Below are 14,961 nucleotides of genomic sequence, written 5' to 3'. Positions count from 1 at the left end.
ACTCTTAACACACCTCACACCAGGGGAAAATCTGATAAGATAATCTGTTGAACCATCAAGATAATCGGGACATAGCTAGGATTGTCGGAAGGAGGGAAATCGGCCCAAAATCAGCCCGATTATCTTTTGGTGTGTACCCAGCATAACTGCGAAGACTTCTTTTCCATATATATACACTCACCTAAAGGATTACTAGGAACACCATACTAATACTGTGTTTGACCCCCTTTCGCCTTCAGAACTGCCTTAATTCTACGTGGCATTGATTCAACAAGGTGCTGAAAGCATTCTTTAGAAATGTTGGCCCATATTGATAGGATAGCATCTTGCAGTTGATGGAGATTTGTGGGATGCACATCCAGGGCACGAAGCTCCCGTTCCACCACATCCCAAAGATGCTCTATTGGGTTGAGATCTGGTGACTGTGGGGGCCATTTTAGTACAGTGAACTCATTGTCATGTTCAAGAAACCAATTTGAAATGATTCGAGCTTTGTGACATGGTGCATTATCCTGCTGGAAGTAGCCATCAGAGGATGGGTACATGGTGGTCATAAAGGGATGGACATGGTCAGAAACAATGCTCAGGTAGGCCGTGGCATTTAAACGATGCCCGATTGGCACTAAGGGGCCTAAAGTGTGCCAAGAAAACATCCCCCACACCATTACACCACCACCACCAGCCTGCACAGTGGTAAAAAGGCATGATGGATCCATGTTCTCATTCTGTTTACTAGGGGTGGGCGATATAGCCTCAAAATTATATCACGATATTTCAAGAATATTTGCGATAATGATATTTATGACGATATAAAAAAAAAAATTTGACAATTTTTTTATTACATTTATCTCACCTAAATGTTTGCTCACTCATTGTGTTTTTACAATTGGGTAATTTTGTATTTCAGAGTTTACACAACACAAGGAAGCTTGATTTCAATCTTTGAATTAAATTGAAAAAAGTAGCAAAACATATACAAAATAATAAAGATACAAATAAAGAGAAACGTTTTTGGGTAGGTCTAACACTATTCAGAAATACTACAGAAACTGAATAAGGTAATCAAATGTAAAATAACACTAGTCCTGACTAAATTAAATTAAAGGCTATTAGGCTAATTCTGATTCCTTACAATGAAAGCTATCTTTTGTTGTTTTGACGACAACATTAATGACAGACACATATGGCTGCTGTCACTTTTAGAGCTAGTGCCCGGATCCATTACTGTTATACTGTCTGTCACACTGTCACGCACGTTTTATGGTTATTTCAGACATAACCGACTGTTTACGAATATACTAACCATGACCGGAATTTTTACACAATTTTGCGTGTTTTTTCCCCCGTTAAAGCAATATAATCCGCGAAATGGAACTTTTGTTACTCGCGAGCTGTTTGTGAGGCGGCTTTACTGTATGCACGCAGAGTAAACATCTCTCAGAGAGCGCGCGAGAGTACTGAATAGTTTAAAATCGCAAATGTTTAAACTGATAAGACTTAAAAAGAAGTGAAAATGATAAACTTTAGTTACGATGCAAGTGACAAAAGACAATTCCGTCATGTCCTGACTGCTAAACACAAGAGTGTGGTATCGACGCTTGACTTGTGCAACCCATTTTGAAAGCGAGAGAGAGAGAAGACGCGGCACCGCTGAAAACTCACGCGGTTGGTAAAATCAATATTTGCGGGGGAATTTCCCGCATTATAAGTGGTAGACCTGCGGGAATTATTAAAATACTATTGAAGTAGCTCCTTTTTAGGTACTAAATCGTCATTGGAGGCTGACTTGCTGCTCTCGCGCTCAGACAGGTGTTGTTATTGTGCGTGCTAAGGAACGTAATGCGCCATACGTCATTGCATCGCTATATCAGTGATATCGCGATATGACACTTTTTTATCATGTAAAAATTTATACCGGTATTATCGTGGACGGTATGATATGGCACACCCCTACTGTTTACGCCAAATTCTGACTCTACCATCTGAATGTCTCAACAGAAATCGAGACTCATCAGACCAGGCAACATTTTTCCAGTCTTTAACTGTCCAATTTTGGTGAGCTCGTGCAAATTGTAGCCTCTTTTTCCTATTTGTAGTGGAGATGAGTGGTACCCGGTGGGGTCTTCTGCTGTTGTAGCCCATCCGCCTCAAGGTTGTGCGTGTTGTGGCTTCACAAATGCTTTGCTGCATACCTCGGTTGTAACGAGTGGTTATTTCAGTCAAAGTTGCTCTTCTATCAGCTTGAATCAATCGGCCCATTCTCCTCTGACCTCTAGCATCAACAAGGCATTTTCGCCCACAGGACTGCCGAAATACTGGATGTTTTTCCCTTTTCACACCATTCTTTGTAAACCCTAGAAATGGTTGTGCGTGAAAATCCCAGTAACTGAGCAGATTGTGAAATACTCAGACCGGCCCGTCTGGCACCAACAACCATGCCACGCTCAAAATTGCTTAAATCACCTTTCTTTCCCATTCTGACATTCAGTTTGGAGTTCAGGAGATTGTCTTGACCAGGACCACACCCCTAAATGCATTGAAGCAACTGCCATGTGATTGGTTGATTAGATAATTGCATTAATGAGAAATTGAACAAGTGTTCCTAATAATCCTTTAGGTGAGTGTATATATACTGGCCCTGATAATCATCACAAATACTTTCCGCTTGCTCCATTTCTGTAAAACCGTTTTTATGAATGAATGACTCTCTCACCCGTTGCTCTATAGTTTTCTTCGTCAACACTCACTTGCACCTCCTACTGGTGAGGCCGACTAACAGCTATGGAGATTATCAATCGGCAATCTACTGATATTCCTGCCGTTCCTGGATGTCAAATGTTGAATTTTCTGTCGAATTTGAATCAATGAATTTGTTGAAGCGAATTTGTAAAGCGAAATAAAATGGACCGAAAATTGCCTGTAATATTATAGGTTGTATTTTTAAACAGAATGAATATTTTGGAAGTGAAATCTGAAAGGTGAATATGATTATTGAATTTTTAATAATTAGAATGTGTGTAAAATGTTTTGAGTTGAAATATTCACAGCTTAAATATACAACCATGTTGCATTTCAGCCCATAAAAATGCAAGCCCTAAAAATACAAGGCATTCAAATGCAAGCAGGTAGCCTGGTTAAAACCAGACCATTCTCCGTAGTAACTGAGTTATGGTCTGGCAAAACTTCATTAATAACTCATTTCCAAAGGGGCGTCACCAACGGACGTCGCTCAAATGCCTCTGGGCACAATTGGATAGACCTAAAACCAATCAGAGCGATCGCCATCGTGTAAAGCCCGCCTCAACGTTTCTGATTGGTGCCTCGATTTGGACGGATTAGAAATGGGCTTGAATGGGCTCTTTGCCAGACTACTTGCAGAGCAAATCTAAATTTGCCGGAAGTTTGTCTGGGTTTTCCCAGGCTAGCAAGCAAGGTTAATGCAATGTATATTTTTTCAAGTAGTGCAATTCAACAAGCTTTTTTGTTTCAAAAATATTTGTCATTATTTTACTTCCATAAAAAATAATCTAACTCAAGTAAGAGTAAATAAGTAGTTTCCTGAAAAACTACTCAAGTTACTACGTTACAAAGTACTTTAGTATTATTTTTCTATTTTTACCCAAAATGAGGCGATGTTAGCAGGGATGCAACGGTACACGGTAAAATCCCGGACCGTTCGGTCAGCCCTGCACGGTACAATCTACCCTCGTGTCCCGCGGGACTTCGGTTTTGCCATTGAGTTCGCGCTGATCCTTTTAGTTTTTGCTTTAGGCACCGTTCACATATCGCGCCTAAAAACGCGTAGAAAAAGCTAGGCGCGCCGCGTTCTCCTTTTTCCAAAGCGCTAGGGCGGTTGCGCTCCGGAGGCGTCTGTCGTTGCTAAAGCAACCGCATATGGTTGGTTCTTGTCACGTGACCTACGGTGCGCTTGCGGCATTCTGAAAAGTTGAGAATTTTCTGCTGGGGACATCGTTATGCCAACCGGTCTCGCCTTGCACCAGACAGTGTTGATAGACTCATCTTTTTGCACAAGAATCTCTCAATAGTGGATGAGTAAATAACATTGCACTTTGTATCCTGAATGCAGTGTTTTTTTATTATATTATTTTGCTCTGCTTTTTTTTATTCAAAGCACAAGCTAATTTATGTTTGTTAAAGTTAAAAGTGCACTTTTTCTTTCACATTGATCACTTCATATACCAGTTATCAAAGTTTGGAATTGGGATCCACTTGAATATTTTGAAGTGTGTTTGTTTACATTTTGTATTTCATATGATAGTTGAAGAGGTTGTATTACTTAGTGTTGTTCAGTACAGACTAGAGTGTTAATTTATTCCATACATTGATGTTCTTCCTACTGTGACATTCTGTTTATGCTCATAAGAAAAATAAAACATATTTTTGGGATGAAATAGCAGTCTCTTTCTGCACAAAACATGTACCGAAACTGAACCGAGACCGTGGCCCAAAAACCGAGGTACGGACCGTACCGTGGGCTATCTGTACCGTTGCACCCCTACTGGTTAGCGTTAAACACTTGTTTCATTCATACTGGAAGCCAGAGGGCGTCCACAAGTGAGATTCATAGAAGTATTAAACCTATGACGGAAATCCCTTATATGGACATCAGATATAATAGACAGCTGAATAGCATGTAGATAGAGACGATTTTGACTGATGGAACATGAATACAATAAACACACGATTGTGATGTGTTTATCTGTGTTTTTCAAGCCATCTCAGGTATTTTCATAAGAATGATGTAATGCAACGGTAATCAACATAGACTGTATCATAGAATTTTATAAAATAAAATATTTTCTGTCTCACGCTGTGTTAAGAAGCAACATAGGACCACAGAAGTTATTTCAAACACGACTGACATGTACACATATATAGTGATTTTGGAGCAAAACATGATATTAGTCTCATGAATTGTTGTGTTTGACGCTGTGCTAAACAAATATGCTAGCTATCCCGGTTGTCAAGAGCGATTGTTTTATTACTAATTTTGAAAAGTAAGTCCAAATAAGATAATTTGAATGTTTTTTAAGAAGGGCAAAATGAGGGTTTAAACAGCATGAATACAAGAGTGCCAGTAAAAAAATAAAGTGTGGTTAACATGTTAAATAAAATGCTCTTCTTTTATGTCCACTGACTGTTGCTATAGTAACGAACGACACTTACAATGTATCTGATTGACAGATAAATCCTGCAATCTTATTTCACTGTTGTTGCTAATGTTGAGGTTATTTCAGCTTTGTACAAAGTTTGCTTCATACATTTAGTTTAACTGCATTGTTAAAGAGGGCAAGCTTTACCATTAAACTGAACTGCGTGCATTGTATGAGCCAGGTTTTCTATTTTCTTCAGCTACTCAGTGCTCTGGTAATATCGATGGTATGACCCATTTCAGGAGCTACCAAAATTACAATTTAAAATCAGAATATGAGCACAGCTCACTTACATTCACTAAAATAAGTACCTAACGCCCCCCTACTGAACTTGAAGTTTTGATTGGTTTTGCACCCGAGTCAGACCTGTCTGTTTATTGGCTGAAGCGCAGGGTTCCAATACAGTAGTTTGAAAAGCGCCTGTCAAATGCCAGCTTGCCCAGTTGCTCCGTCGGCACCTTTGTCAAAGTACTTTGTACTTTTGGTGAAAAATAAATGTAGCGAAGTTGAATACTTTATCTTTATTCAACTCAAGTAAAAATAAAAGAACCACAACTTAATTCGTCTCAAGACTTTAAAATGTACTCAAGTACTGTAAAGAAAGCATTTGTAAATAGTTATTTTACATCTGAGCATCTAACACTAACCCTAACTAAAGTGTTACTACTATATAAATTACAAAAACAAAATTAAGATGAACTGCAAATTATTGAAACTGAATTACTGAATCCATAGACATGTTAATCAGTATAACAGATCTAAAGGCTAACCTATTGTAATGTGAAAAAAAAAAATGTAATTCTCAAAAGAAGATATATTATATAGGCTGATAACTGTCAGTGTCCAGTTATCAAAAACAGGGACACTTGACTTGGTACGATTTTAAACACTTTTTGAAATTTGACACTGTGATACCATGGAAATGATCATTTAAATCCTTTTGGTGGGCTCAATGTTTGTGATATCAACCTCAAATTTGGAAAACACCTTGGCTAGACATAGACATACACTTTGATTTTCAAGCAGGTTAAACTGGAAAGTACATTTGCATACAATTGCATGTATGCATACATGAATCACGATGACAGAACTTGTTCTGAGAATGAATAAATGAACAAACAAACGAAGAAATGAATTAATATGCAGTTTCTTACTTTTTCTTTTGATTTGATTTTGGGGGGAAATGACCCGCACATTCCATTGTGGCATTTATCCAAACAACAAGGAAAACAAAACAGACTTATTCTCAGCAGTGCAGTCAAGATCAACATGAGTAACGCCCAGAATAGGCTGACAGAGGCAGGTGAGTGAAGGGTTAACGTACACACTCCTGCACTCTTTCACCCCCAACACTTCAAAGGTAAGCTGTTTCTCTGCTCGGTCTGTGCATCTGCCAAGCCCAGAGCCTCTTAAGAGCTGCTTCTGACTGTTGTGGTTGTAAAAAAAAAAAAGCTTGTCCCGTCCGTGAGCCTTTCAAGTTCAGAGTATAAAAGCACTAGGCCGTCTGCCATTATAATTCGCCTAAAAACACACACAAAGCTGCAGCAAAACCACGGGTTGAAAATAGAAAGTTAAAATCTACTCAACAATCATGTAATGACTCTTTCAATTATGGGGGTCATATTGATAAATGATCACATCAGACTAATTAAGACATTATTAGATTTTAGATAATAGATGACGAGAGGAAAACTCAAAGAGTTTCGGGTTCAATCTTGCTGCTCATCACACTGGGGAAAAACACACACTGCATGACAAATCATATTTAATATTCTAATGTTGTTTAAGCATGTTTGATCAGCTTGATTCATTTCAGGGAGACATTCGAGGAGGATATGAGGTTCCTCTCCAAAAAAACATCAAACTTTAATCATTCACATCTCATTTAAATTGTACATTTACAATGGAGAAGGGAATACATTAATCATTACATCAATAGCAGCTACAGCTAGCACTAATTTTCCTGTAGTTCTCCCAAAACTCAACTTCATATGTACTTCTAGAAAAGAAAACTCAGTGATCTTCAGAGATTTGCAATCTTAAAGTAGTCAACTCAAGCCTTAATATTATTGCGTAATCTTTTACTAATAACCCTTATTCCACACACACTACTATAGATATATATATATAAGAGCTGTTCAGAGAATTACTGACAAGTGTCATATTTAATAAATCCAATCAACAAAGCAGGATCCAGAGGTTTCACCAAGCCATTTCAAGAAAGAGACTTTGCATATTTTTGCAAAGACAATCTGCCAGACAAGATCTTAAGAACATCAGGCCTAATTCAAGCTGTCCGTGACCATGCTAGCATTCCCCGCACAGATCAAACCGTGAGCGCAACAGAGACCGGCTGACACTTTAATGGACAGCGAAGACTCAGATACATTCCTGTGCAGAGCCATGCCTCTTCCCAGAGAGACAGGGGCCTATGGGGGCATAGTGGAAAACCACAGTTCAACTGAAAATCAACTAAACTCCCAGTGGAAAATAAACAATAGCCTATTATACGGGACCCATGACATGCGAATGCATGTGTCTGGCATTTCGTCTTTATCAGCACTGGCTCTAACAGCTCACGGATGGAGGCCGCACGTGTAAAAATACAAGTAAGTCATGAGGGCTGTGATTAAGATTGAGACAGAGATTATCTGGTAGGTCTTTGTTTTTGGATCTGGTTTGAGCAGCAGGAGGCCCGTGGGACGCAGGTTGAACAGGACAAATCTGTTTTTATGATATGTATTGTTTGTTAATATAAATACGAGCAAACTGTTGGCAACAGACTGTGTCATTCCGCAAGTTCTCCTTGTCGTGAATCAGTTTATCTTTCTAAGCAAAACAGGTATTCAGGAAATAAATTCAAACAAATAAATAAAGTAAAATATAATAATTAATCAAATAAATAGAATAAAAATTGCAGATTATAATTAACAAATAATGAACAATTACAAATTACTAGGGCTGTGAAAATTAACATTCATTTTGAGCTTTTTTTCTTCATCATAACACATTAAAAATATTTATCGCAAATAATGTAGCATCTGTTTTTTCGTCTTCCTTTGGCTAGCGTTATATGATTCATGCAAATGCTTTTACACTATTCAAGTGCGATAAGACACAAAAGAGAACGTAGTGCTGTACTGGCGGCGTCTGCGAATCTCCTTTCTGTGTGACACACACACGACTTGTGTGCGCAGAAAGTCGCTTCAGACAGTGCACACAAGTTTATGCCAACATGCCTGTTTTGTGGAGTATCCTCAAAAGCACAGTCTTAAATAAGTTAAATGAAGTCTTAAATGAACGTGAGAAAATGGGATGCATGTCAGATCCGAGTCATGTACAAAAGGTCTTAAAGTGACAGCAGCCTAATAAACCTCCTGCTGTCTGTCATTAGGCTAATGTTAAAGAGCAAAAGAAAAAGAAAACCAATCACTTTTTTGTGCATTTTGGCAGGGAATGTAAAAACGGTCTAACGGTCTAAAAAAATTCTTAGCATTGAGCACTGATATATTAAAGGGCACAGGCAAATGTGACATTTATTATAATGGGTTTATGTGACAATTGTTTTAAGTTCACTTAAATTAAAAGTTGTAATATTTTTTTAAAGCCTAATAAATGTTAAAATCAATAGCTTTCAATTATACTATAATGCTGAATGGCTATAATTAATGGCTAAAATTGAGAAAAAAAAGTATCAGTATTGGTATCAGTGATACTGGTCTGGACTTCATTCATAAAAGCTGCCATCAAACAAATATTTAAAACATACTGTCTTTATGTTGTTTCTACATTAATTTGCAATTAATTAGTTAATTTGTTTTAATTGATTGACAGCACAAGAATTACCAAATTGAACAATGAACAAATACATTTAAAAAAGTGAACAAAGTTGTTCTTTAAATCTAACAACTGTATGATATCCTGTATGATACAAAACAACTAAACTCATTTTAACGTAATATTATATCAAATAAAAATAAATCCCTTTCATGTACATAACCAACACATTTTTTAAGTAAAGGATATATATATATACTTGTGTTTATCCTCTGATAACTTTACAACATTTTCAGTAAACAAATACACTGAGAAACCCATGATCATTAGCTTTTATAGTGCATTCTGGGAATTTCTAGGGTGCAAAATTAAGTTCACTGGAACAATTTTGACAGTGAGAGCATTAGAAATTTAGAACTCCCCGGGGCTTCTGAATTAGGGAACAGGTTGAGAGTAGCAAACAAATTATTTCATGCACAAAATACATATGCACTATAATGTAAAATTAAAGACTTCTTGTCTTGGACGCCATGCATGAGTATGATTCCCAGGGAAACTAATAAAACGTTTACCTTGAAAGCAATGCAAGTCACTTTGGATAAAATTGTCTGCCAAATTCTTTCATGTAAAATGTATGTAAATGTTAAGTAATGTAAAGTTATCAGAGGCAAGAAATGACCAAAGCTGCATCCTAAACCTGACTTACAACATGCCACATTAAGGCACACAAAACATAATACAGGACACACATGGAATTCCCAGAACCCACAAATGAGGCATCACCATCAACTAAAGCCTTCTTAAATGACAGCGGTTTAGCATTTAGCGCTCCTGTTTCCCGTAAATTTGTTTACGTACACTATGAGTCAATCTCAAACTACAAGCGTACATGCTTTACAAAAACTTTTTGACTGAGCATCAAGAGAGAGTTATGCCACTATATCTTCCACATAAGCACTCCACGCTATTAAAATCATACTAGAGTGACAATTTTGAGGGTATTATTAATGACAGATATGGGATATTTCCCAGAAAGCATCAGACCCAGCAGTTTGCACTTCATTTCATGCAGACTAGAATATGATCGAGTAACGCTAAGCACACGTAGGGACTCTAAAACATAAACCACCAATTCTATTTCATTTCATTTTGCTTTCATTTTCATTCTGAAGACAGGATATAAACCTGTTTGCAAAATCACTGCACAATATGCTTACTTTATTAAAGCATTATTTCCTGCAATTAAGCAAATGCAAAAAGATAATAAAGACTATGTATAGTTAGAATATCAGATAATTAAATTAAACTCCATCTGCATCAGAACCAGTATGTGACACACACACACTTTGTGGCCGGGCCAAAACCAATTTATCTAAACTTTTGCAGCTGCACGAATGAAAGGGCACTAACTAGAATGTAAAACACCATCCAAAACAGCCTTCTATATAGCTAACACAAGGACCAAGCTCACACTTCTCCTTTTTTTAACTCTTCCTTTATCCCAGCACAGGATCTGCGTTCCAATAGACAGGATCCCTACGAAGTCTTTGGCCCTGTTTACACCGGGTATTAAGATGAAGGAGACACGTCCTCGTTTACACCTGGAGTTTTAAGAAAACACACGGAGAGCAGCAGCTTTCGTATCTGCGCTGATGGCTGCAAGTCCAAGACGAACGCTGTGAGTGTGTGTTAAAAAATCAGGAATGGTGCGAGAACATTGTGTTGGTACATTTCCCATTATGTTTATGTTTACGCATTACGAGTTCAAAAAGGGTGCAAAGGCACCATAAAGTATCAAAACATATGAGCATATGACTTTAGCTTATGCCTTGAGAAGCTAAACAATAGCTTTGTGTGACAAACAATCTGAAATTGAAGTTATTATGCACTGAAATTCATGCTTTTGCATGAAATCATGAAAGCTCCAGGTTCCATTGATTGTAATTAAAAGTAAAAGATAGCACATTTCTTTAAAACATCTTGTTTTGTATTCCATAAGTCATACAGGTTTGGAACAACATGAGAGATATTATTAAATGATTACAGAATTGTCAATTTGTAACTTTTTGGGTTAATTATTCATTTAATTACCCATGGTTCTGCAGTCTGAACACCCCCTTTAAGAGGGAGCAAACCCTAAATGATTTTCCTGGTCGTGCCTCTGGAGGACAGCTATAAATACACCAGCAGGCAACAGTGCAGATTAAAAGCAGACAATGAGCAACAGGAAGCGATTTTGAGGAAAGGTCAGGCTAAGATTGCATGGGCGGGGGTAGGGTGGCTGTTGATGAGAGCTCCCCTAGTTTTGTGGCCCCTCTGCAGGCACCAGTTACAGGCGATTCCTTTGGATAAACACACAGAGAGCCAATATATGTGTGCTAGAAAAAGTCAAAGAATGAAAATGGCCCATTATTTTAATTTTGTCTATTGTGCTTAATATATTGCTTGTCCCAGGAATTAACTCTCAGATTAACCTCTGAACAGAAGTTGTGGCCGAGTCTTCTACTAGGACAGGAGGGTGTGTGCTTTAAAAGGATATTGCATTTCCTTGTAGTTACAAACTCATTCTGAGAACCAGCACTCTCCTTCCTTAAAGAATTACACATATTACTCAACTTTTCATCTTTGGTCTGTATTGCCCTGTGAACTGGTTTGGTTGTGGCAGGAAGAAATTCAAAAGTTATTTACTAGGCACTTACATGAAGGCATAGTTCACCAAAAAAATAAATTATTTTATCATTTACTCACCATCAAGTTGTTCCAAACTGTAGGAGTTTTTTTGAAGATAGCTTGAAGTTTATGGTTCACAGTTGATAGTCCCCATTGACTTCCTTAGTATAAAAAAAAAACTCTATGGAAGTCAATGGGGACCAGAAACTGTTTGGTTGTGCACATTCTTCAAAATATCTTCTTTTGTGTTCAACAGAACAAAGAAACTCATACAGGTTTGGAACAACTTGAGGGTGAGTAAATGATGACAAAATTTCCATTTTTGGGTGAAGGATCCCTTTACTTTACTACATTATATTTATAGGTTCAGTGCCTATAGGTTTATACATGGAGTGAAGCAAACACCTGTGTTGGGAACTATTCTCAAGACATTCAAACGGACATGAATTAAATCTTGAGCAATTTAAGTCAGCTTATCCCTTAAGTAGAGCGATGTTCCCTTAGTGTACATCTTAAATTCTTTGCCAAAAGCTGTCCCTTATTCCCATTGGACTGTCACACAGGAATCTAAAAATATGGTACCTCTCCATCCTAACAAACCTGACAGGTAAAACACTTTAAAGGTGCACTCTATAAGTTTTGGTTTAGGTTTAGGAAGATCTAGTTACAATGGGCAAAATGATTATTGATGCTATTTGTCCACTCGTTCTATTTGATAAATTGTAAACATGCTGATCCATACCATCACTCTTTAGCTGTTATATTGCACTTTATAAAGTAACACATTTTATAAAGTAAACCAACACACTCTCATGGCAATTCATAACAATTTTACATTTCTGCAAGTTGGTGAATAATTCATACAATCTAATTATTAATAAAAGTTCGTACAATCAGTAAGGGTTGGCCTTCATGCTTACCTTTTTGTCTAAAATTCAAACCGTACAATTCCGTACAAATTCACACAAAATCGCCATTCCGTATAATAGTTACGTTTTCTCTGGGGATTAAGTTGACTATATTAATTATTGTCAGTTTTAGTGGTTTATTATGCTGCCTTCACGTGTCACTTCTGAAGTCATGATTACGAACTTGTCACATTTAAAATGTGACTTGAGAGAGCACTCATATCCAATTTTTAACTAGTATTTACGATTATTCCTATGGCACGTGAAGGCAACATTACTGTAAGTAAATTGGTCAATTGCACGCCACAGCTGGTCATGTGACATCAACATGGCGGCACCCATGAGGGGGGGGACCAGCTCTGTGTGGAATAATGCTTTTTTTTCTATTAGTCTAATGTGTCTCGAGTCTTCATCTCATGAGAGTGTACATCATTTTAATTATACTTCCCAAAGATGCAATCTTTATTTGTAACTTTTTTATTTGCACATTAGCCTACTTTTAAAGCGCACTTTCGAAGTCAAAATTAAAGTCGTCAGCAGCAACAAACGATCAACTTTCATTTACAGAAGTTGTTACAATGTGATTTAATCACTTACCAAACAACACCGAAAGCTCCGTATCCGATCGGTCTGTCCGGCTCTATATCCAGCTGTTGCTGTAAGTGATGCGAGTGGTGGTGGTGATGATGATGCGCCTTCACGGCGGCGGCTTGAACTTGCGCCGGGGCTGCAGCGGCCGCCGGCCCCGGAGCTTGACCAGGAGCGGGCGAGGGGAAGTACGGCTGCTGCTGGCTCGGGTTCAGCATCACCGCCGCCGCGGCAGCAGCAGCAGCAGCTGCGGCCGTGGAAGCGTGCTGCTGTACGGGGTGCACGGCGGCGGCCGAGCCGGGGTGCTGGAGGTGATGCTGGCCCGGGTGGTGATGGTGGTGGAGGTGGGCGGGTGGCGGGAGATGGGGCAGCTGGTGGTGATGGTGCGGGTGATGCGCCGCCACTGCCGCGGTTCCGCCGTTGTACGCAGCCATCATTTTCGCGGCATTGGAAGCCGTCGTTCCGCACAGAGCCATTCACTCACTCAACAGCCAGAAAATGAGAGGTGGAAAAACAAAACAAAGAGGCGAACGAGATGGAGAGGGAGGCTGCCAAGATGTCAAACTCTCATTTGGCTGTCATAGAGCCAAACGACGGGTAAAAAAAATCAAAGCATAAATGTCCGGCATAGCCTACATCAAGATGAGTGTGAAAAGGTGTCATACTAACAACTCTCCAGCTTTGATCTGACCTACTTCGGAGGATCTTTTGCGTTATACGTTCCAGACTAGCAAAATGACAATCGCGGACATCCAAGAAAAATCTCGCGAAGGATAAACAAAAGAAAAGTAAAAGAGGAGAGAGGGATTAAATCAAAATAATGCGCTCCCCCCATAATAAATCAATTCCGCACGGCCTTAAATCTCCCTCATGTTGGAGGCACGAGGAGCACCTTGCTTTGCTCTGAACTCGGGCTTGTATGGAAAGGGAAATTAGGCGAATAGTACAAGTTACGTGGGGAATGCAACATTCATCTTTTAGATTTCCTCATATTTGCCATTTTGGGCTCATCCAGCCCTGTTTCCACCGCCAGGGCTGCATGCAGTTTGCAGAAGTTACGTGGATCTCAATCAGGCCACCGTTGCTGACTTGGTACTTGCTCGCCAGCTTACTTGTTTACATTTCCATTAAAACGCACAATTCCCCCGCATGAAAAGGCTGCTGCTACACTGTATCGATCCGGAAAGCTTGTTTTGCAGTATGGCGCTCTGTTGCGCTCGAGCTCTAAGCTGTAGATGGATACCTCCAGATCCTCTCCAAATGTCAAAATCCCCTCGAAACACCCATCACGCTGATCAACGGAGCCATCCGTTTTCCTGGAAACATTCTTCCGAAGCTTTCAACTTATTTTCCCCATCGATAACGATGTGCTCGTTCACCGGCGTGCCGCGTGCTCGCTCTCGGTATCGTGGGCATGTATATCCAGTGAAGAAGAAATCAAAATAAGAACATCCAGTGTTTCTTGCAGTCACAAATCAGGCGGCCAGCGTCCTCACCCCCTCGCCGGATGGTGCTGCCAGGACCTGGGAAGGCACACGCGCAACCCTGCCGTCTTGGGTACCCGTCTAGTCCGCGTCCGATGACAGGTCTCTGAACCAATCACGTCGCGCTTCTGAAGTAGCACAGCCAATCAGCGGACGAGAGGAAGAGACGGAGGTCCAGCCATAATAAACAGGCCCTTGTTGCATGTGGAAGCTGGCGCCATTACGGCTACGCGATACTGTAAAAGACAGTGACAGTCTACGGAGATCTTGAGCCGGAATGGAGAGCGAAGGGCCCCGCTTACCCAGAGCTGTTACGCGAGACATGCCATCCAATTAGCACCTGCCATTGAAGTGAGTCCC

At 39.4% G+C, this 14,961-nt stretch overlaps 1 protein-coding gene across 1 annotated transcript in view; it reads right to left on the bottom strand.

The window, feature by feature from the left end:
• The window catches only part of nlk2 (nemo-like kinase, type 2), a 71,351-nt gene extending 56,650 nt beyond the window's left edge, over positions 1-14,701 (bottom strand). The window contains exon 1 of the mRNA XM_079887033.1: positions 13,127-14,701. Within this exon, the coding sequence (XP_079743159.1) occupies positions 13,127-13,593 (467 nt within the window). The 5' untranslated portion in view covers positions 13,594-14,701. The remainder of the gene's footprint in view (positions 1-13,126) is intronic.
• Between the last annotated feature and the right edge of the window lie 260 nt (positions 14,702-14,961).

Source organism: Squalius cephalus, assembly GCF_949319135.1.
Source record: "Squalius cephalus genome assembly, chromosome: 11".
Lineage (NCBI taxonomy): Eukaryota > Metazoa > Chordata > Actinopteri > Cypriniformes > Leuciscidae > Squalius > Squalius cephalus.
Note: the sequence above shows the minus strand (reverse complement) of the source record. Positions and strands in the feature narration are given on the sequence as shown.